The sequence below is a fragment of the Varroa destructor genome, unplaced genomic scaffold (genome assembly GCF_002443255.2).
Source record: "Varroa destructor unplaced genomic scaffold, Vdes_3.0 BEIS01000003.1, whole genome shotgun sequence".
In the NCBI taxonomy this organism is placed as follows: domain Eukaryota; kingdom Metazoa; phylum Arthropoda; class Arachnida; order Mesostigmata; family Varroidae; genus Varroa; species Varroa destructor.
This window is the reverse complement of record NW_019211456.1, coordinates 992806-1016949: the sequence shown is the minus strand read 5'-3', so window position 1 is coordinate 1016949 and position 24144 is coordinate 992806. Positions and strand designations below refer to the sequence as shown.

Below are 24144 nucleotides of genomic sequence, written 5' to 3'. Positions count from 1 at the left end.
ATCGAGTCCAATGTGCTCAGAGTACGCGGTATGAGTGGAATAACGGTAAGCCCTTCTACTATGGCGACGATAGCATATCCCTCCAACATATTAACGAAGTGATGATGACAGTAATACAAAGCTATACTGTTTTGCTAAAGCTAGTACCGTGCTTGAATTGAAGCGGAATTTTCTCATGAAACGAATCCGATTGCCAAAAAAATAATAAAAAGGTTGATGAGGGCATACAAAGATAGTCAACCAACTATGTTTAGAAATTAGGTTCCTCAAACTATTCCAAAAGGAAATGAGCTTACAGAAGCACACAGACGAGAGCACGAGAAGGAGATTGGCACCTAGGTATCTATAGAAAATATCAGATTAGACCAAATTCGATGGGTTAATCACGACATACAAAACAAGGAAAACATGACGAATCTTGCAGATATGTACAAGGTCATTGTTTGAAATCTTGCAACGAAAACGACGTGCCAGCATGTTGAGGATGCACTGAACTAGTGGCCCGGCATGGCAGGACACATAGAGATAGATGCGCCCATATGAGAAGCTAAAGAAAAATTGTCAGTGTTGAATCGGTGCTTGAGACTCGACTGTTACCGGTCGGCTGCTAAACGTAAAGTGGTTATTCATGGGCTGGTTTTCATACCCAGCCTTGGAGTAAGTTTTACTGCCATAATACCTAGGTATTATGGCAGTAAAACTTACTCCAAGAAACTAGGTATGCTGCTAGAAACTGCCGAAATCAAGTGGTAGAGGAAGGAAGGTGCCACAAGTGTGGCACCCTTGGTCATGTCGCAAACAGTAGCGGTGCCACGCCAATTTGCTGCAGTTGCGGCATAACCAGGCACGGGGCAGACAGGATCCAAATAGACGAAACGACATGGCGTCGCTTACCATTTGAATCGAACACGCTTACAGCGGCAGCTACAGAATTCTAGGGGCCTGCAGAAGCCACTTCTGCAAAACGACTGAAGAAAAAGAAATGATGCATGAACGTCAAATACATGAGAGCGCCTACACAGTGGCCTTTAACCGTATTAGCAAAAAGGGTGAAGACATATTGATCAACAGGAGGAGACAAGCGTCTTCTCCAGCTACTGCGGAACGCTGGCAATAACATTGGCTCCACTTAAAATTATCCAAGTAAGTTGCGATCAAAGCAGAATTGCTAACGTTCCGCTCGATGCCATGGCTAACAAATGTCAAGCGGCGCTCTGCCTTATAGGTGGTCTGAACATTATCTAAAAAGAAAAGCTACCATTGCGATAGCAATCCAAATAGTTTGGTCAAGGAGGGTTGTGATTCTTCTAAACAGTACTACCGTTTCAGCGCGGTATCACTAGAGGATGCTAATAATTTTTTCGTGGAATCACCAGGTTACTTCAAACACGTGGAGTGTCGGGAGGAGTAACCAAGTGGGACAGATGCTAACGGAATGAATAGCCACTAATGATTCTATAATCTTCAGTAAGAGATATTCCTATATTTATGTGGAGTGAACATGAATCTTGCGTTGACGCGACTGTCTGCCGCTCTATATTCGCTAAGAGGATAGCTAGATAGCAAGTTCTCGACGAGTAAAAGGACTTCAATGACGATCGCTTAATTGAATAAGAAATGGAAGTTAGCACACAGACGAGGCCCAAGGCGCTGAAGTGACTATAGCGGATTAAAATACGAGGTGGCGGTGCACTCAAAGAAAAATATGTTAAAAGGAAAGAGGCATCTAAAAAGCACAGCCGATCTTTAGACCCTTTTGGCAAAGAGTTGTGTATAAGCTGCAGCGCCCTCTATTCATCTCAAAAAGCAGCGGTCTATATGCAAAAATAGTGGAGCGTGAAGATCAAGCTAGGTGGACACGAATAAAAATTTTTAAATTGAATGTTATCAATCACGTAATTTAGAGCCAGGAAATATTTATTATTACATATCTACGGATCTTGAACAGAACTTGATCAATGTTATAATTTATTTGTGGATTTTTTTATTTATTTATTTTTATTTATGTATACAATTTATTATTATCTGAAGCACTAGGTGCCACCAATCTCCGGGGATTTAGTTGCGCGTTGCTTGGTTTAAATAATAGGATATAACGTTACCATTGTTTTGCTCATTTTGAGTAATTAAGGCAATCACTCGCGATTTTTGCTTGAAGCCGTATTCCATCTGATGAATTCTACTTATAATTGAAACATCGAAGTAATGAAATTCAATTGTTTTTTTCAATTATATACACGGATGCATACGTATGGAAAACGTAGATAGAGAACGCATAGTTTTTACAGGGCGAAGTAGCAGCTGTACTATTCAAATAAGGCTATCGCAATATTAATTTACCGTTTTCGCAACATGCTATAAATGACAATGTGATTATGGCTGTACCATGTACGGTGACGAATTCAGCCGTTCTGTCAATATAATCTGTCAGTATTTTGTCTCTTAATGAGCCACCCATTCGTCATCGCTCTCAATCAAGACCATTACTCTTAGGCAAGGGACCAAATCGTAAACCCTCAGACGCAGCCATGGACAGCTCTTTCAATTTGTGTGCTTACTGTTGAGTCTGGTTGTAGAGGGTTGAATAAAACCTCTATAAATTATATAGGCCAATGCCTGGTTACGCATAAGTCTTGTTTGTTTAGAATATAAAAAATAGTTTAAAACATGTGAATAAGATGCAGCAGTTAGGCGGAAAATTTAGCTTGCATCTGTAATTTTTCTCTTCTATAGTCCTTTTCTTAATCCTTGTATACTGACGCTGATTTTTAATTCCCTTATTCAATAAAGGGGCGTTTCTCTTCCGCCTCGTTGTCCCCTAAATCCACGACTGTCAATAATAGATTAACAACGACTATTCCTGTATGTACAAAATAAGATTGACTTTGCTTTTAATTGTAGCAGTTATTAGTTTCGTCTTTGTATCCTGAGGATGCTTTTTAGTCAAATCAATCCTGAATAACTATTAGAAAAGCCGACAAATTATGCAAGTCAATATTTTCCAATCACACCTCACGAATCAAAGAATATCGCGTCCCAGAATTGATTATTAAGCAAAGAATTTTATATTTCCACGTTATTCTGAGAATGGGCTGATACAGACTATGTATTTTAGTGGACAATTGACTGTTTGTAGAGAAAATTACCAAAGAGTAACTTTTTGTTCAACAGAAAACGCTTGTAGCATTAGGACGGATAATATTAGGTTGGCTGCATAAAATTCGATTCAGCACAGTTACCGAATACAGCACAGATACCGAAGTTACTGAAACAGAAAGTTTACTCAGTTATGGAAAAGAGTCTTCACATTATCAAGAATAAATAAGGCCTTTTACTGCCAATGACGTTTAAGTCCTTGCGTTTCACCACCGAACCAATATAGTACCTATATCTTAGGATGCTTTACTGCCATAGAAGTCATACCAGATACCCTTTAAGGCAGGTGGCAACGCAGTGCATCACATTTAGGCGTGACAATGATTCAGTAACTATCACGAAACAATTATGTCGACGGTCGCTATTTTTTGCATAACGTTCAGATATAACACACGGTGGTTGATTGCACCTAATTAACTTCAAATACTTGTTTACGCCTCTGAATAAACACAACAACAATGTTAAATACTCAACTCATACGCAAACCATTTATTTTACGTATCAAGCCTAGTAATATTTCAATTGGTATCATTAACTATTGGTATCTTATTTATTTACACTTTACAATGAACTTTAATGAGTTACATCATTTGCTTCGATTTACAATAGCATAGAGTGCTGTACTTAGCTATGGTAATATTCATTCTACAATATATGTACCGCACTACAATTAATCATTACTTGTTATTATATTAATATCATTTAATGTATTATGGTATATTCTTGCAGATTCCACTTTTGAAATCTGTGTTATTTATACAAATTTTTGTCTAAACCACAGTTATGTCGATGGCATACAAAAAAATGTCGTTGGCTTTGAACATGGCGTTATCGTAATATAATTACTATTCATTTTATTACTACTATAAATTACTACGGGATGTTATCGCACCGTGCACTTCATTCTCGTTGGCAATTAGAAAAGTTTACGCCTGCAATACTAAGTGATTATAATAGTACATACCAATTGTATCGTAATATGATCGTCACATAGACGAATAGAGAAACACGTTCTTAATCATCGATTACGCGTAGAATTATACTACAGTTAGTAGTCAGGTGTTACTATTATTACTTATCAGGTGTCATAGTCATGAGGTGTAAGTCTCATAATGGCGACAGTCAAACCGCACTGGCATAGTTGTACTTAGAACGTAGCATTCGTCTTTTCCCTACCGGAAGTTTGTTGCTTCGCCAATCCCAAGAAAAAGGCCTTCCGACTGGACAACAGGGACACGACATTTTTGTATCCCTCCTAAAAATTGGAATACGAGGGATACTGACTTTATTCGTTCTATTCCATCATTGTTATCGTCATGGCCATATATTCTTGTTTCCCTTTTCCATCACCACCAATAATAAGTATATCCTTGTGGTAGCTGAGTCACGCACAACTGTATAGTGGCTTTGGAAACAGTGTCGCCATTACCTCACTGGTTGGTGGGAAGTGAGTGGGCTTCTGCAAACCAAAGCCTCGCTCAATTCGACTCACCAAGCATCGCTTGGCGCTGTACGGTTCCACCATCTCGAAGCTGTGAAATCAGTACTAGTAGAAATAGTTGTAACAGTACACGTATATAAATTTGACCGTCTGATGCGATACTTCAAAACCAATGCAACCAGTAAGAAGTATATTCTCATTCAATTCATTGTTCGTATGTTTCTATCTAAGGTACATATCTGGTTAAATTCTCAAGGTAAAGTGTCCGACGCATACTTGACCTGTTTATGGGTGCATCTTCCCTATAAGATATTCGAGCTATATTAGGCTCTCGCACTAGCTAGATGTTTGATCAGAAAAAGGTCGGTGTCTCCATTTGAATTATAACTGAAAGGACAAGCGTACCTCACAATTGTTTATGTTGATAATGGATGCAATAATGCCCGTATTCTGAGCTATCTTTGTTTTACGATTTTTTAGATAACCGTTGTTGGCTTTTCGCCGTTGTTATAAAAGGCGACAAGGTTCGTACTTCGAAAGACAGAATTTGACTTTTTTGTGAAGGATCCTCTTCAAGAACGTCCTCATATTTCAAAACATACATCTATTTAGAGGGACTCGAATCGTATTGCACTGAGAAATTTGAAATTATTCCCCGACATGTATTTAGAGGAGTCGCTTCAAAGATGCAGCAGCTTGGCAAGATAACCTTCGTTTCGTAAGATCCACTAGTATAGCTCAAAATAAAATTCAGTACTACCAGTTTCCTTTCTGTCTAGGGTGAAGATCTTTCATCAGCAATTACTCACATTATCAGTGACCAACAATAACGATAACAGCAACGCCCGCACATTTTAGTATGGCAAAATAATAAAATAACTTAAGGGGCTTACTAATAAGCTGGTACCGTATGTCTCGAACTTGCGTTTGCCCAACATATAGCACCCACGGCTTTCATTGTCACTTTTCTATCTCACATAAAAACACGGAGTTGATTTGATATTTTCAATAATAACCTTAACTATTGCTGCCAGGATACTTTTTTTATAACTTCAGCTTTCTCTTATCGCCTTGTTTACACGAGCAGCATCTATCAATTAGAGTCATCTATCAGAGCCAGCACCCATCTATCTCAAAGACAAAGCGATTTGATATTAATCATTCAGCAAAAAAACATTGTTGACATGCGCACTTTGATTACCAATACCAAGCTGAAATCTTCCGCGAAGAAACATTATTCGTCTACCTTTGGTAGATCGAATCCAAAAAGTTGGGGATGCACTACGTGCAAAAGAAGTGGCCTCAAAGAGCAGACGAACAATGACTAGCTGAACGATGAGTTTAGCGAACCCTGATCGTTACTTTGATTTCTCACTATTGATTAAACTGAACGACGCCATCTCTAATCTGGGTAATGATATTCATCTATCAATGACCTTAGACGATCCGAAAAAACTGAGAAAAAATCATACATTTTTTTGTCTAAGCGCAGCTGACAACTTGAACTCTTCCATTTGACCTGGAATTTGCATGGGCCATTATGATCATTTATTATTTATCTTCATGATGATTATGAACGAAGGTATGAAGTAGCTATGATTAACAGTCTGGGCAGCAGCACAGCGCTTTCTTATGAACATCTTTTTCTCGGCGCATCTGATCAACAAGTTAACATTCAACTATGGGACAACCAGCGCCATAAAATAACACTTAATATAAATCACGAACCAACATAAGACACAAGGAAAAGTGCCTAAAACAATAGTATAAAAGATCGCGTAATCAACTTTTTTTATTTCTTTAACATATTAAGCCACAACAATGAACGCCCTTATCCTATTAACTCTGTCATCATCAGAGGAACGCACTTAAATGATTCGTAGTCACTGCACTAAAATAGCGAATTTTGACAGCAACGCTTAACCCATACTCCATTTTTGAAACGTTACTGTGGACCTGACAACGCTGCGTCCATGTACAAACACTGGCCCTCTCAAGTACACACATCTCTCTAACTTCTGCTGTGCAAACAGCCACACGCACCTACATTACTCTATATCCACCTCATCTCCCTTCCTCTTTCTAAATAAATATGTATGCATATATATTCTATGGCTGCAATGCTAATACTCATAGATAGGGAAGACTCATTTCACTAAGCTATAAGGAGACTTATCATAGCACCTCTGAATAAGTAAGTGTCTGAAAGCATCATCACCCTTGAGCTAGATATCCCGTTCCTTATCGTCTTATCGTAATTCCTCCTGCATATTTTCGTCGTTCTTCAATAACGATTATATTTACTGTTTGAAAAAAACTATTGCTGGCTCTTGTAGATCGGGTTGCGATTCCGTATGGGCAATGGATGAGCTTCTGTGTTAAACACCCATTCATCCAGCGGTAACAAATCATCTTCAGAGAATAGTAAATAGAGGTACTTGAGTGTTTCAGCCAAGAAGAAGCTCTGCTGAACGTCGTCCTTTGCTGCACGCCGATTATAGACGTCTTTAATTCCGGTGTAGCCTCCCTCGACGCGACAATACTTTTCAATCGCTTGAACGGCCTCCCAACCCCAATCGCGATACCGACGATCTTTAGTAAGTCGCCAGAGATAGAAATACGATTCAATGACCTCCGGTCGAAGGATATAGTATTTGTCTTGGAACCTGATCGCTTTTGCGTCGCCCGCCTTGATGCTGAATCGGAACGACTCGGGGCCAAGACCAGTATCCGACCTATTATATGACTCATGACACGTGCTTGTCAATTCAGCGCCGATTTTCATATATCTGAAAAAATATACGGAAGAAGCCAAATGAAGAAAGACTAATTTGCACGGCCGACGACACTGATATGTGTCCGTAAGTCTAGTGTTTATAGGAAGGAGTACAAATATTTTTGGTAGCGGTTAAAAGTGCTTGTTCCATTGAACGTATTTGATCTGGATCCAATGGAAACTGTTACTGTCTAAGGCAATGGTCTCATGACATCATCCTGGCTAAACAAAGCAGCTGGGCCCGCATATCTATAGAAAGAACTTAATTTCGTCATAGCTAATCAGTGAAAGAATAGAGATTTTTTCGTATTACCATACCGTATACCTTATTTCCTCGTGCTCTGTGGCTTTTACCTGTCAGCGCGGTCCTCAAAATAGGTAGAGGCAAGGCCAAACAGGCCGCCGGCAAAACATGTCAGATGATCCATTTTCGCATCATTTTTTCCATAACGCATTTCACTGATGTAAAGTAATTTGTCTCTCTCAGAGCGCTTTAGCAGGTGTTGCTCTACGGCGTCCATTGCGGATAGAAACATCTCTTTGGCTTGAGCGTCTTCCCCATCGGTTTGCATGTACGCCTTGAGCAGATACTCATAGAAGCTGTCGCCTAGCGCACCCAATGAGATATGGTCTAGTGGCAAAAAAACAAACATGATTCGCTTTAATCGATCTCAACGTGCTGTGACACTGTAATTGTATGTTCAACTGAGCTATGTGTGTTATGATGTGCGGAACTTCAGTGCCTTCGTTTTTACGTACCTTGCCCCCATACACCAGTTTTCGGATGCAGGTAGTTCGGGTAAAGGCCGTCAGTTCGTTTAACCTCGTAGAGTTTCTGTCGAACCTTTGTGACCTTTTCACGAAAAACAGGTTTTCCTGTCACCTCGCTTAGATAGTCAAACTCCAGCTGCATCGTTCCAAACTCAGCCAAAATGGAACAGCCCCCCGAGGACCAACCGTAGTTCTTTGCCTTTTGCCTGCGGATTTAATTATGGTTAGTATCATGTTGGTTCCTAGTCTGCAGCTACAGAATAAACAACGCTTTTGTACTTGTGAAGAAAATCTCCATTTCCTGGAAGTCCTGTCCCTTGGCCTTTGGCCTCTATTATCACTTTGATCATGAGAAATCTACAGGAAAAAAACCAGCGAACAAGGGAAAGGAGTGATCTCATATCGACTAAAATTCCACCACAATACAGATTAACACTATACTTACGTCTTCGGTACGACGAGAGCATAGGGAATTCCAGTAGGAGTTCTGAAGGCAGGAAGAAGAGCTGTTGCAATCTCGTCCGCTTTTCGTTTGAACATCTGCATAGTCATACATACATATACATATATATGAGGTACGTACAGTACCTTCCCAGAAACCATTTTCCCTTCATTGACTGCTTCAACCCTCCACATAGAAAATGGTATTTGAGAAGGCATTGTATTAACCTCATCAGAAACATAACTATACAGCCTCCTCAGCCACTAGGGAAGAAAAAAATTTCATTAAACACTGTCCCCATTTTCCTGCGGTGCAGCCAGTATACAACAGAAGATGCACTCGGGTCTGGCTTTAACGCTGTACCACCATATTGTATTTTATTCGAGCTGCGATAACTGACTTTAGCCTAGAAGGCAGTGCGTCGTAAATTGAGCAATATAGTAATTGGTACCATTTGTGGCTTGCTTGCGCAATTAATTAAGAAGCTGTGACCATGTGCGCAATGTAGTTGTCAAGTGGTGTAAGCTTATTTCCGACGAAACTGTACCGACCGAGTAGAGATAATAGGCATAATCAGTTAATTAATAAAAATACGATAATTCTATTTATATCTAAGTGCTATTATGCTTAACAAAAATACGTCGTTCTGATAGTGAACGATGCGATTTTTTTAACGAAACTGATGACGATGATAATTCATGCAGAATCTTGCATCTTCAGGAGTTTCGAAACCTAATCTATTAACAGCGGTATTCTAAGTAACACTTTTTTGACTAATTTTTAGACACTTTTTTTTATTTCGACAGATAATAAAGTATATGTAATGAAAAATAATTATTTTCGCATTCAAAATATCCTATCGCTTTCATCTTAAATAACCTACAATACTCTAAGCAGTTGAACGCAATATTTTTTATCCGTATTACAGCACTGTACCTATTGAGATCAAACGTTCATTACGACAGATTCATCGACCCGATTGCTGCGAAAGTTTACGAAAGTTATACGCCTGATACCGTGACAAACTGCAATATAAAACCTTAAGCTTGTAACGATATATATGGTTAGCGTTGCAGGAAGCGTTGGCTTGAAGCTAGAGAATACGTATTTAAAGAAAGGCTAGTACAAGTCGTCAATGATGATCGGAATTAGAACATTAACGCCATGACGTCGTGCTGATGATTAGAATTGGCAATGTGTATGTTCAGTATCAATTAAATAGACTGCTTAAATAACTTGTGAGTATTAACGATCGAGCAGACTGTGCACATGTCATCTGTAACCTGTACGAAAAATCAGTTCAAGTTGATGGTCAGCTTGATGACTACTATTGGGTAAGCCGCACGAGGAAAGGGCATGAGCATCAGGCGTAGTGCACCAAAGTCTAAGGCCTTTCTTCCTAAGGTCCTAACACTTCTTACAACGCTAACCAAAGATATTGTTATAAGCTATACTACTACCGTGTCTAATGGTGTTGCAAAAGGTTGAGCAGGTGAAAGAAGTATGTACTATAATGTGTTTGATGAGTCCATATATGATACAAGTGAAGATTGCATTTTCGGTAGATAAATAACTTGCTGAGTAATGAAACAGTGAAAAGTATATCACCATTACTCGAAATCCAAAAAAAAGTTTTCCTCAGAGACCGCCTGCTGAGGCTTTCTGCATCTTGAAAAACGCAATAAATTACTCATGGTAATTTCACATAGAGCAGTGTAATGGCACGAGAGCTGAATAGATTCGCCGGAAGGGTTTTATTGAGCTGCAAACCGATTAAATAATAATTTTTTTAAGGATAGTTGACGTTTCTAAACCGAATCAGAAACCACACTAGTATCAAAGCTACCACGTTCTCGAGATATTTATCTTTATTCACAATGACGCGTTTCACGCAAACATGCTCTATCTGATCTTCGTGAGGGCCAATCTACTAGTGCAAAACTTGCATGAGCATCTGCAAATCAACAAACGGTTTGGATTTCAACTAGGCGTACATTTGGCGAAGACAGATAATTACCCATGGATCGATACCGAAGACCAACTGTTTTACCGCCTCGCATGCGGATCATCACCTAATTTTAGGCTTAGTGCAAGATGTTCTAGGACGGCAACGACAATACCCCTGAGCAGATGAATCATTACGATCGAGCCAATGGTATCAATATTTTACAATAAAAGCTTGAAAATAGGATCCTAGTTATGGTATCCATCGTTTATCTATGCTTCCGTCCGTATGCAGACCGAACCGCAGAAAAGATATTCAGCTTTTGCATTAGAATAATTTATCGAACTCTTTTAAAGGTAATCAACAGTTATACTTAATAGTACTTGTCCGAACTCGAAATCCTATGTCTGCACAAATATACATTTGCGGCACTAATGCCGCTGTCCTACTTTTAAATAAAGGTGCCAGAATTCGTAAGAAAGGATTGGCCGATTTGAAGGTTTAAGCAGGTGGACACTCCATGTTAGTGCTAAAGCACCGCTGTCCAAAAGGGCCAACTAGCATTTGATATGGTCCACCACCAACGAATCGACCTATGCACCTATAAAAAACCTTATTTAACAGATAGCATGTTGTTCAATCCATGCTTTACTGCCAGGAAAAAAGTGTTGTTGTAATGCTTCAATGGTTATCCCACGATAGACGTGTTACGTAGATAGGACATAGCGCGAACGATGCAGCGCTTTTTAAATCTATTATACTGCCCTTATTGTGTTCTATGAAACTCACCGTGATTTGGCTTGGTAGCATTATTACTGTCATATAACATGCCTTTGTCTCCGAGAGTCCTGCGCTCATAGTGTAGCCATAGTAACAGTTATCCTTGCACCATAAACCCTAAAGAACGCTGTTGCGTGGTTTATGGCTATAGCAACCTTCTCTCTTCATAGTAGATATAACATGCTATATAGATACTAATCTTTTGTTAAATCCAATAAAGGTTTACACTTACTTCGTCATCAGTAAACGCGTATAGTGTGAGTAGACCACCGACGAAACGAATGTTTGTCTCAAAGACGCTGATTTCTGTATCCTGAAATAATATATCGGAACAATTTACAAATATAGCACCGACTCAAGGTTTGTTGCCTATGAAAACAGTTTCATATCTTTGCTGCAAAGTAGACTAGCAATTGTACTGGAAATATTAAATTAAGAAGGAAAAATTGTATTATACTCTATTCATACCCCCAGTTGCATGTTATACCATGGTGATCGAATAATTTTCTTAAGTAATTATGTCACATATGCTAAACAGACGCAGTCACAAGTTACTTAACTACAACCTAGCTATGCTGTCCGCCATGGGTGGTTCACCTTAGTGTTCCTATTTTTCGTGAGCTTATCAATAGTGTAATTGCGATCAATTGTACTTACGAGATTTTTAATCTCTAAATTTTTTTCAATCCATTGTCGACCTTTGTCAAACTCCTCAACCATTCCCATAAGATATAAAGTGTCCATGCTATCCACGATGGTAGCACCTTGTTTTGACTCGCCGAAGATTCCAGCGCTGTGTCCCCGTCTTGTGATAGGCTTCAGTTCATTCTCACCCCACGCATACTTCACGTAGTTGTTCCAGGCGTGAGCCATCATCTGAAAATGACAATGCAATGGCCGTGATAATACTTAAAATAGCTTGACACCAGATAGGATACTCGCAGCGAAAATTGCCATGTCTTCTGCCCATTTTTGCTATTCCTCCCGCCAGACTTATATTCATTTAACCTGTTCTCCTTATTTAATAGGCAGGAATATGGTAATGAAATATGGTGACAGGATTATTTAAGCGGTATATCGAAATCTAATTTCTCTAAGTACATGCTCAATCCATCGGCGCTCGGCAAAGCCGTCAATAGCAATAGCTAGGCTAGCTAAATTTACTGGAACATTGAGCACGTGGCAATGAGTGTCTGAAACATCTCCAAGTATAATTTATTACAGCGTACTTATGTACTAGCTGAAAACTATGAGCTAGGTGATGAAAATGAAATAGCGGTTCCCGACGGTATTACGCCGAGCCGAAACGGTACTCTCAGTCAATTAATTCAGCTAACCGTTATCATTGCATCAAAAGCCAGCAACACACCTTGACAGATGTTCCGTACGCTGTTTACCAATAGATTGTCATTGTTTCCAGCGTGCAGATTCAATGACACAAGGCTGCGTCCGTGCAGAATACAGATGGTGGTATATATTTAATACATTCTCCCGTTAGTTTTTCAAGACTCTACGCTCTGTATGACTTTGTTTAGCAGTAATTGAACCTTTATCTAATGAGACATCTAGGGCTCGTTACCCTACACACATCTGAATGGAGCAGCCTTGGATACGGCCACAATACGACGATTCTCTAAACCGTGTCGTTTATCCACTTGTTAGGTAACAGGCACGCAGCACGATGGTGTTTTAAATAGGGTTTGTAATCTTCATGTATCTTATCGCTAATGTAATGTAACAACTTTAGAAATATGCATTCTATGCGAATTCTTTTTTATTGTGGACACCTTTATCCATTCACTTCCGTGGACGTTAAACACACACCTTCACCGCCACCCAAATGTCTGTTTGGCCTAATAGTCTGTGTAATTCCTCAACGCTCGCTTATGACTTGCAGACTGTAAGGAGTTAGCTAGTAGCTATTAACGAGCTTTTTTATTGCTGGACAATTTAATGAGAAGGCTTTCTACATAATGATACGCCGATTGAGACAAAAAGCACATGTATACCTAGCCTAATTTTCGTTTGGCGCACTTGCTCAGCTACTGAATCCGCCTATCCTTCAGTACATACAAATTAGCTCATTCGTAAAATATGGTTTGGTGGATCCAGCACATCATCATTACTGAGTCGTCTCGAAACAAAAGTACTACTTCAAGATCTCATCGTTCCAAATCAAATTACTAACGAGGAAATAAACTTTATGTTAAGGCACGGTCTCCATATATCCCTACATTTCTGCACACTAATTTAAAACCAAACGTGCATATCCGTATGTGTATTACTGGGCAATACAATGGTAACTAGAACGACTACCTAATAACTACTCAAATCGAAGACGCGTTTTACCTTAAAATAATGGATAGAATAGTTCTCTCATTAACTGACAGACTGTCAGCAATCCAGTGTTTCTAATGCTTCTTAACATCCTAACGAATTAAAAGCAAAAAACTAGAGAGGCACTCAGTAGAATCCAGTGTTTTTTTTTAAAATGTTTTTCCCGAAATATTCGTGTATTTTATTACGTGAGGCCTCGAAGATTTTAAATTATCCTATCGTAACAACTTTCACTTTAATCGAATATAACCAAAAGTATGTCCCATACAACAGCCGTGCAAGACTGCAGATTGTTAGATACGAGATAGCACTATTATGTATCATTTAGAAATATAGTAAACAATTTATTATGCAATTATATCAGAGTTGAAAATATCGCATACATTTCGGAAAAAATAGTTCCTCAGGTTGAATCAAATGCTTTTACATTTATAGTAATCATTATCATTGATGGCCCGCTAGATGAAGTTTAACTTCAACCTCTGACTTCAGGTGCAAATCGAACCACAAACGAAAACAGAAAATATATTTTTGTTTAAATGAAATCAAACATTTAGATTCAATAAGCAATTCCAACCTGCGTTCTAGGTACGAAATTTCTCAGGAGCAGCTTTCATTCATCAACGTTTCATTTCATCATCAACGTCATCCTTTCTGGCCAATGGTGTCTTGTATTATGTCTTTCCTCATCCTTCTAAGTTAGCCAGTTCCTATTCTCGGCGAACGCTAACGCTCAGTAAACAAGCCATTGAAAGCATAGGAACGACTCGATAGAATCAGCGTCCTTTCGCATTATCTTATGGATTTTTTCTCTGATTGCGTCACTGGCATGGTTTCATCATATGAAACAGCCGGTTAAAGAATCGAAAAAGGTTTTTTTTAGCTTGCATAACAATGCCAAGTTTAGAATCGTACAAATTAAGGACACTGATTAAGGACGCCAACGTAATTTACCTTTGCTATGCATATGTCGGACACTAATATTATAGTGTATCGAGGATTAGAACATCCGGCCCTAGCCGTTCACGCAGTAAGCCATCATCGATGATAACTGTAACTCAACAAGATGATGATCGTAACACTCAAGCTTGTAACAGCACCTCGACATCAGATTTCGATTGAGATTTTGCCAGAGACCACGGTCGACAGGAAGAAACAGGAACTCTAATTAGACTACTTGCACTTCAGAGAAAAACAGTAACAGAGAACAGGGAACGGTGGGCAGCAAGCAGAGTGTTGCTTATCGGCAAAACAATACGGCACGATTTATAGACACTTCCAAAAATTCAATTAAAGGTAGAATAAACGTAGTCAGACTTTGAAATTTGTAAAGGCTGAAATAATGTCGGGGACTGATTGTCCAGCAATACTGCCCTTATTCTTAAAGCAATATCCGATATGTCAATGTTCTGCAGACGACGGTTTATTACCATAACCTATGAAGCGCTTCCCGCAATCCTGCATAACCAGCCATAGAGGAAATTTTTAAAATAAACTCGAGAGTTGCACATAATGGCTACAAATCACGATGAAAACCTAACATTAAAGCTCTTTGTACTGCTTTATGCTAGTAATACAGTTTTGCCAGCAAAAAGGTGCCACCAGGTATTAGAGGTGTAGTAGGAAGGTGGGAGAAGAAGTGTAAAAACATAGATCCGAGGATATGAAATATAATACATCCATGGATTCAGATACTTACTTTTCAGATAGAAATAAATAATAATGACGTAAAACGAACATATAGAACAAAAGAAGCAGACAAACATGAATAAATAAACGAGCAAAAACCGGGCTCAGGTAGACATATGCAAATGTATCTTTATATCAACAAAGACATAATGAAACGGATGCAACAGTAACATTACACGCGAATACATCAATATATCAGGCATACACTCAGATCTAAAGGGCAAATAGCAGGTTCTCAGACATTGCAGTATGCATAAAGGTACGCACTTAGAAACCTACATGAGCGCGCGGCTTAATTTTTAGAAGAGCTTCTGCTATGTCACATTTTTGGACGCTCGAGGCGCTAGCCAAGGGTAAATACGACGTAACCACCTTTGAAGAGTTCACAAAAAAGCACTTGGCAATTGATCGGCTGTTATTTCCAGAGCGGAGGCAGTACATTCAGCGAATGGCAGCAGACGGGCCAGTTTTAGTTGAAGATTAGATGGCCGATGATTAAATGTTTGCAATCGTTGAGACTCTTCGTATTAAACTAAGCAGCATGTAAGAAGACCCATCGGTGAAGCATCATAACTTGAATGGGGGACCGCAATTGTCTGACAAATACACGCAAACATACGATTGAATATTTCGACTTATCGGTCGACCTAGTCACAGGGAACTATCGCCTTGACCATACGAAGCCGCCGGAAGGAGAGACTCTAGCGATGCATTTGTACCCGTAAATTATACATAGAAATCTATTTTTTTAAATATATGATCCAAAAAAAGGGCATGTCGCGTATACGCGACTGATTAGGCCCTTACAGCGGCTGCGGATTTAATGAAGTACTACAGAGATTAGTGGAACTTTCAAAACCAACGGTCGGATAACGTTTTAGATACAGCTATCCTTGACGATCGTCCTACTCATGGATGATTTCTCCATTTCAGATCTTATACTGGATAAGACCAGCATATGATAAAATTAGTTATCAACGATAAAACAGCCTAAACATTGTGAAATATTACGCTCTTTAGAAAAAAGAACTAATTTCTGAAAACAGGATTCAACCCGTCATCAAAGCCTAACACGCAGGGGCCTAGCCCAAGGTGAAGTCCTAGCAACCTAGAAAGAAAGAGCATAAAGTAACTATTTTACGTAAGCCGTCTACAGACCAATTCACACCGATAGGCAAACTTTGTAGCGGACTATAACTCGCAGCCTTCACCTCGTACACGATTTTGTCATTTGTCTGCTCGGACTCTGTGATAAAGACAGCGAGGTAGACCCGTAAACCCCTGTATCGGTAAGCCCACATGACAAGCCTCGCTACCTGAAATACTTCTCCCCCACTCAGCTAAAAAACACTACACGAGCTCCTTAGATCGCTTAAGTGGATATCATTTAAAAACGTAACTACTTACATATAGTTGAATGCTACAAAAAGTGATGACCTTCATAAATTTACTTGTTTATGCAGCACCCCACGCATAAATGTTCTCCTTGCTGAAGATCAGTTTAGCTCATGCAAGGGTTTTAAAAACGAGAGCAGTAGCACCCACTCCTCAAATTATTGGGTCTGAATCGGGGAAGTAGGATTAGCTTCTCGTAGCTGGGCCAGAGCTCCAGTGCTCTAATGCTTAAACAGTGAGCGGATAGGATGTAGATACAGAGCATCGTATCTAAAAAACAGAGCCTTCAAAGTTTTTTGAAGTCACAAAGCAGTTTACCAATTGCTACCAACTAACTTGAACAAACTAACAAAATACATATAGACCTAATTGTTTTCTGACAAAACATTCGATTAATTTGCTTGGCTAAGAAACGACGTAGTCATAAAATCCAGTTGAGCGAGCACCGAAATCTCGCGTTACCGAGACAGTCGACAAGTTAATATCTTTAATTTTGTAATAATTACCTAATTCTAAAGGTAGTAGTATAATTCTGGTCCTGTTAGACCGACAAAGGTCTCTGTCAAAAAGTCGCCATACGAACCAACTTCAACAACAGAGCAGTATTCTTTCAAATCGATAACATATTCAAGGTACTTGACACCATGAAAAGCTATTGACAGTAAGCATAAAAATGGATCATTCGGAAACAGGCAGTGAAAGATGAACCGAAATCATTTTCGATGTTAATTCAAATATTCTCAATGACAGCTAGAAAGGCATAAAGTAACTTTTCAGTATGCAACTTTGATTTTACATCCCAACGGCAGCAGCAGATAACGGTCAACTTTACAAATTATTTTGATTGAAGTAAGTGCAATGAAATGGTTCGTAGGGATTCACTGACATGACTGACTATTACGTCCTTCTGGGGAAACAGAAGTAGCTCGATGAGTCTACGTTCGACAGGACTGAGTAAGGTACTGTCGTATCATACAGCAAAGTATTATTATATTATATAGGAAAGTGTAGGACTAAGATCCACTCCAAAATATATAAGGGGTGTAGATGTATGATTCGTCTCTGTATATAGCGCGGAGACCACGTATCTGGGTGGATCGCAGGCTAGTCCATCTATATAAAATCTGTAGAAGTTCAATCAAACGATCTATAAAATACTGGTCGTATTTCGTCGAAACAACAAGTGCATTTTGATATACTTCGGGTCAGTGGGTTGACTATTATAAATTCGATGACAGCGCACGATCTACATTGGATACAGTAGTGTCCATTTTTGAGAACCGACATTAATAATTGGGGAATCAAGAATCTAGTTTATTCGGTGATTAAGTGCGTGTCAATAGCAAATTTGTTGCAGTTTTCTTGCTCTAGTAAATCTGTCGCTTTTTTGCAATGACCTCCTCAATATTCCCATCTTTACAGTTGCCTCTTATAGTCTTTCTACTAATCTCGTTATCTGGGTAAAAGTATCTGGTCAGAGTAACTTCACTGTCTCGATTTGATTGCCTTCAGTCACTGTTATATACTTCGTTATCTCACCGAGCCTCACTACCTTATTACAGATGTTGTCTCACTTCCCACATGCAGTTTTTCATTGTCCTTCTCTATTAACCATGTTACCTTATTGGTGCTTCGTAACTTCTTTATTCCTTTTGCAACAACTGTTCTGTCCTTGAACTCGAGTTAATCCGTTAATTTAAGAAGTAACAGGGTGGCACTTCAAAATCTTACTCCAGTTGTATGAAATTGACTTCCGGCGCTGCACACGATGCTTGGACCCGTTCCATTAATTAGTCTGTAATCTAGTCTTCAAATTGACATAATTTGCACTCATTTATGCAATATATATGTATATATATATATATCATTCGACGCTTAGAAAACAAAAAAGTTAGTCCTAACCTTTACAAAATATCAATTTGGTGCCTATCTTCATAATCAAGTTTCATATTTAAACCTTCCAGAGCTTCGCAGTGATTACCGAAAAAAGTCTATCAGCTTGTTCTTCTGCTTGAAATAATCACGAGGTGTCCGGCTTAACCGAATCTTTACAGGTTGTTGACTTTCGTCTCGTAAGGGCTGTTTGTGTTGCTAATGGCTTGTGTAATATCTTTAAGGGGCAGTTTGTCTGCTGATACTGGGCATATCTCACTTTGCTTGCATTATATGGCCGGCAGTCATTGACAATTCCTACACTAATTAGCAACCGCTCTAGCGTAGCAATGTTACTCTCACAAGAAGATAGGTCAAGTAAATTCAGCGAGCATAAGTGATAATCAATAAAAATAAAGTGATAATTAGTGAAATGAGAGCTAAGAATTGCAACTGCATAACTGTCAAGATGCAAATTCACAATCAAGCTGTGTTTGAGAGGTTGGGTATAGCACGACTCTAACCGCTTAGTGTCGGCTGCTAACAGGCTTATTACAAGGCGGGTCCAAATCAGCGCGGGAACGGGGTATCTGTGAAACGTCACAGCGGAAATATGGAACGGTAACTGTTCAAGTCCAGCCGAACTATAGTTTAAATTACCCTGAATATAAACCTGCCGACAGGCATCAAGGCGTCTCCTCCAACATCCTTCTGACACTTCAAAAGCGCAGTAAAATTATTTAGATCTTAAAAGACGAACTCTGCAGCTGATCCTCGACCGGTGATGTCTATTGTTAAAAATGTCATCCTGGATTTCCTTCATTTAGTACTCTAAATTAATGAAGTGATCACACCTAAAAGATGGATTTTGAGGCATTTGCAATGATCGTTCAAATGTATATAGTTTAAATGAAACTGGTTCTAAATGGACGATTAAACACGGAGAGTTTTTTTCTTTCGATACGTTCTTGCCTACTATGAAACTAGAAGATTTGTTGAAAGAGATGATAGTTAATAATTCTTTCGAGTTTTTATAGAAGCTCCAGCGTTTGGTTCAGGTTGTTCGATAATTTATTTCACGCTTGTCTAGAGTTTTTCGTTCTTCTTTGCCTGCGATTTCCTCGTGTCGTGGCAGCAAAGGTGTTTAGCTTATGGTGCCGTTGCATCAGCTGCTTGAGGTACAGCTGCCTAATCCTTGTTCGTAGGAATGGAAGCTTTCTCGCACCGTCCTGGATTCGTCCTTTTCTCAAGCCTCGCCCCGTTGTTTTAAAGAGTACACAATGATGTAGAGGCGAGAACGCGACGACATACACGTCCACCTATCTTCCCAGAAATGCAAACACCGAGCCACCCGCCCACGCAGCGTGACCACCGGCCTTATTCAGCGTTATGAGCAGCAGCTGAATTTCGGTTCGTCCTGAGCCCACGACAGGCTAGGCCAGAGGGCGGTAAAAAGGAAGAGAGCGTCGAACGTAGAGAAACCCTGAATCCTCTACGCTCATATGCTTGCTTATGGAAAAAGCCCCACCTTCCTGTGTTCTTTTTTCACGCCATCGTCATCTGTTTGTTTCGTCGGAGAACCTCCTCTTCCTACATCTTGTGAGTTCCCTTCGCTGTCGTACTTTCCTCATTCTTGCCTTGATCGTAATTTTCCCGGCGCTTCTGCTACATTAATTAAATTTAGTTAGCTAAACCAAAACAGCAGTGCTGGTGATGCTGCTGCCGTTATTATTACTATTACAGGAAAAGTACTATCAACAGCAGTATATATTGATGTAGATGCATGAACGTGCACTGATACGGACAAGTTTAAATTAGAGCTGTGGCTGTTACCTCTATTGTTGCTATATAAATGCTCTGTGGCACATGGAAAATTGGTGAGTAAAGTGTATGCGTACATGCAAAATATATTTATTAGGTGCCGCGCCAGTACTTCTTTTTTCCTTCGTTTAAAGACGTTCATAGGACACAGCAGTGGTATAACAGCTCCGCATAGCTTGCATTATACATGACTAGCATTTACTGTCCATAGCAGTCAGTAAAGGGTATTGCTAAACAGGGTAGGATCTATATATTTGAAGTTTATGGTCCGCTCTTCGATCATCTAACCGTTGTCAAACAACAGCGAAGATCGCAAGTTTGCGTTCTGAAATATGGGACAAGCTGCTTCTTAACAGTTTTCTATGTTCGCTTCGGTCCAACATTCAGACATGTACTCGTCTTACCCCAATTAACCAAAGTTAAAACAAGTTGCAACGCAGAGAACTACGTGGAAATAACTTAGTAAGATGACACGAGTGAAAACGGTAACAGCGATGGCTATTTGGGTTATATATTTAATAGTCGAAGGAAAGCTTTTGATTAACTCGACGTTACAGTAGGATGTTGTTGGTCATTGCTAGAATTTATTAGTACGGTCATTAGTTATCTTACCTAAAAGTTTTGGGCTGTGTTTTTTTTATCGACGCTTCAAATAATATCTTAGAAAGGAGACCAGTAATCATAACACAGAACCTTTGGTTAATAGTAAGGTATGTGGTTGTTAGGAAAACATGGGAACACCGCCCTCTGGTCCTTTCTCGCCTCACAACTGACGAATTTCAGCGATAGGTTAATATAAAAACCGGACAGAAGCTTTTTATCATGTGACTCTGGTGATCAGCTTAGAGGCAAATGTTATTACCTTTGTTATAGCTGTAAAGCATACCAAAAGCCCAAGTGAGCCGAAAATTCATTCGTTACCTAACAAAAATGAATCGTGGATAACCTAACGGCAGATATTACAATTCTAATACACTACTGCTTTTAAGCGCTCACGGCAGCAAAAAGCCATTCAATTAAACGAATAATGAACCTAATTTTTATTTTCTCAAAAATTAGATACAGAATTCATCTCAAATCTGCAATCGCGAGAGACGAATGAATTGATCATGCGGTACTACTATATTAGTGTAACTGCGTTCAGTTACCTCTTAGGCCGTGTTCATTGACCAACTTGCTTTTCAGTTTTTTATAGCTTGAGATTGACGTCAATAGTTCGTGTGTTAAAATTGACCCACCTGCCGTGTTCGTTAACACTATCAAAGTTATTAAGCTGACGTTCGTCGTGGTATATCTGCTCAAGCCGTGGAAGCTACGATGAGGATATAAATTCGGCTTGATCTGTCAAAAGCTGTGTGGGTTCTCACAGATCTATTCTACCTGTTCTTCACAAATCGGTGACACTAGCCTATTAAGGGAGAAAGACTGGGAATAATATTAACAATTAATGATAGGCAAATTTGCCCATCTGTAGTCACTAAGATTTTTACTCGACCGGAGATATCACATCAAATCAGAGGAAGACTCTGTACATCCGACGACTCTAATTATATGTTCGATGCTTTCAAGAACGCTAATGGTTGGCAAGCTCGACAAACACCTTAGAAGCGCTGGACTTTTCTTACCTACTCAGTCCGGTTTTCGAAAGTTTCAGTTTACTGAATTGGCGCTGGCACGCCTTTGACTGGAGGTAACCGTCGCCATTGAAATTAGGCAGATATGCCTTAAAATGATTCCAAGATGCAAAATCACTTGATCCTCCTGTACATATTTGAATGTCTAGGGTGCACACCCAGCACCATCGATCGCTTTAAGACATACTTTTTTGGAAGACAACAAACAGCAAAAATTGGTCATATCGAGTTCGCTTGAGAGGGAAACGGCACTGGAACCCTTCAAAGTTCGGTTTTCGAGCCAAACATGTTGACTGTTTCCGTAAATTTTATTCAGCTTAAAATATCAACAGGTTACTTGTGTAAGACCGTCATTTATGCGGATGACACCATTACACTATTGTGCATCCAGTCTACCAGCCCGCCAAGAATATACAAACTGATCCTGAGCATGTCAAAGAGGCTACAGAAACTTTCGGAATATTTGTGCTTGTCGGTAATGCCAGTGAAATGGGAGCCGTTCGTTTCAAAAAGTCGTTCATACATAACGCGTTATACTTGATGGAAAACCCAGTTTTTACAGTTCCAGACCATTAAGTGCTTGGAATAACATCTGCATGCGAGGCAGTCTTACCTGAAAGCTCAGCAACCTAAATTCTACGTCACTGAGGATACTCAGAAAAATTGGTGTTTCAATAAAGGTCTCCTTGATAAAATGGCACTGCTGCTGTCAGGGCACCTTTTGCTACGTGGGGGTTGTTATTTGTAGGGCTCAAACTATTCGAAACGATGCCTGAGGGCAATGATTGGCGGGACCTGCAAAGTTTCTATGGGTGACCTCTTTGACTCAATGGGATTGCTTTCCGTCGTCAAATTGTATTGTCAATACTATATAGCGCACACGGCTTGCCTTGCCTACTTCTAAAATTCTAGAAGGTATGATTTCATTGAAAATACGTTTTCCGCCTATTGCCATCGTCAGCCGCTTGAACCGTCGTACCACCACGTGCAAATTTCCCCTAGTTGCTAATGAATCGAGAAGACATGCGTTCGCTTGCTGCTTACTTTTTTTTTGTCAGTCTGGCGACACTCGCTCACTCAACTGAGCGAAAAAATTTTAGAAAAATTCTGAAGGATGTCAATAATCGGATTATTATGCAAACAAATTTTGAATGTTTTTAACTGTTACTTATAATTGTGATGATGTTGTAATAACAATGGTGTTAAATATTGTGGGCGTAGCACTTTTTACTGTATTTTTTTGCATCAAAAACGCATTTTGATAGATAGATAGACTAAGAGTTGGCACTATTTCATACACACATCAAACAGTCCTTAACACATTTAGCAGTCGTCTTTAAGCGAGAATTATAATTAAAAGTAATATTTTAATCTTAATTTAAGCTTTGAATTTGAATCATGTCTGATTCTGAGATATGTTATTATTATTATTATTCTTATTAGTTACAGGTGTATTAACAAAACTGATTATTTACCTTCTAAACCTTCACCGCATTGTAGAAGCAACTTAATTCACAGAGATCGTGCCGAATTCAAAGTGAAGGTAAAACGTGCAGGACTCCTTTAATCGTCATCCTCAGCCATCGCTTAACGATTCCCACAGAGAAGTAAGCCACCTGTTTGTCAGCTTCTATGTTTATGATAGAACCATTGCAGCCATTTTCTTTCGCGAACATCACAGATTATCCACAAATCCTATTACAACTATAGCGGTTTTGGGATGCTTCCTAATCATGTGGGTATGGGAAGTCAGGAGGACCCGAGAGTATGGCGATGAAATTTGGTTTTATAGTCTCATATGAGTGTTTCAAAAGCTACTTGTAGGATTTACACCTTTGCCCGCAAACTTAATTCGTTAAGCCTCAAATTGAAGCGCCCTCTGCAACCACTAGCTCAAAATAACAGCACAAGCAGTCCTCGAAAATTTTTGACTCTGAAGGCCTCTGAAGGGAAAAGCATGATTGGTCTGACCGAAAAAAATTGACACTAGAATGGAAAAACTAATGAACTTGTGGGCAGATGGCAATGTTCCAGCGATTGTCATCTTTTTATTATGTCTAAATTCTCCAAAATATAAAGATTCGC

The 24144-nt window shown here is 39.4% G+C and overlaps 1 protein-coding gene and 1 long non-coding RNA gene across 2 annotated transcripts in view; one reads left to right on the top strand and one right to left on the bottom strand.

The window, feature by feature from the left end:
* The first annotated feature begins 837 nt into the window (after positions 1-837).
* LOC147756361 (uncharacterized) lies at positions 838-3629 on the top strand. The gene is made up of 2 exons (XR_015325086.1): positions 838-1143; positions 1377-3629. It is a non-coding gene; the product is annotated as an uncharacterized LOC147756361 (long non-coding RNA).
* Positions 3618-24144, bottom strand: part of alpha-Man-Ia (alpha-Mannosidase class I a) — a 39810-nt gene continuing 19283 nt past the window's right edge. The window contains exons 2-7 of the mRNA XM_022797633.2: positions 11969-12187; positions 11544-11624; positions 8590-8684; positions 8133-8350; positions 7728-8004; positions 3618-7386 (exon numbers count right to left, since the gene is read on the bottom strand). Of these exons, the coding sequence (XP_022653368.1) occupies positions 6915-7386; positions 7728-8004; positions 8133-8350; positions 8590-8684; positions 11544-11624; positions 11969-12187 (1362 nt within the window). The 3' untranslated portion in view covers positions 3618-6914. The remainder of the gene's footprint in view (positions 7387-7727; positions 8005-8132; positions 8351-8589; positions 8685-11543; positions 11625-11968; positions 12188-24144) is intronic.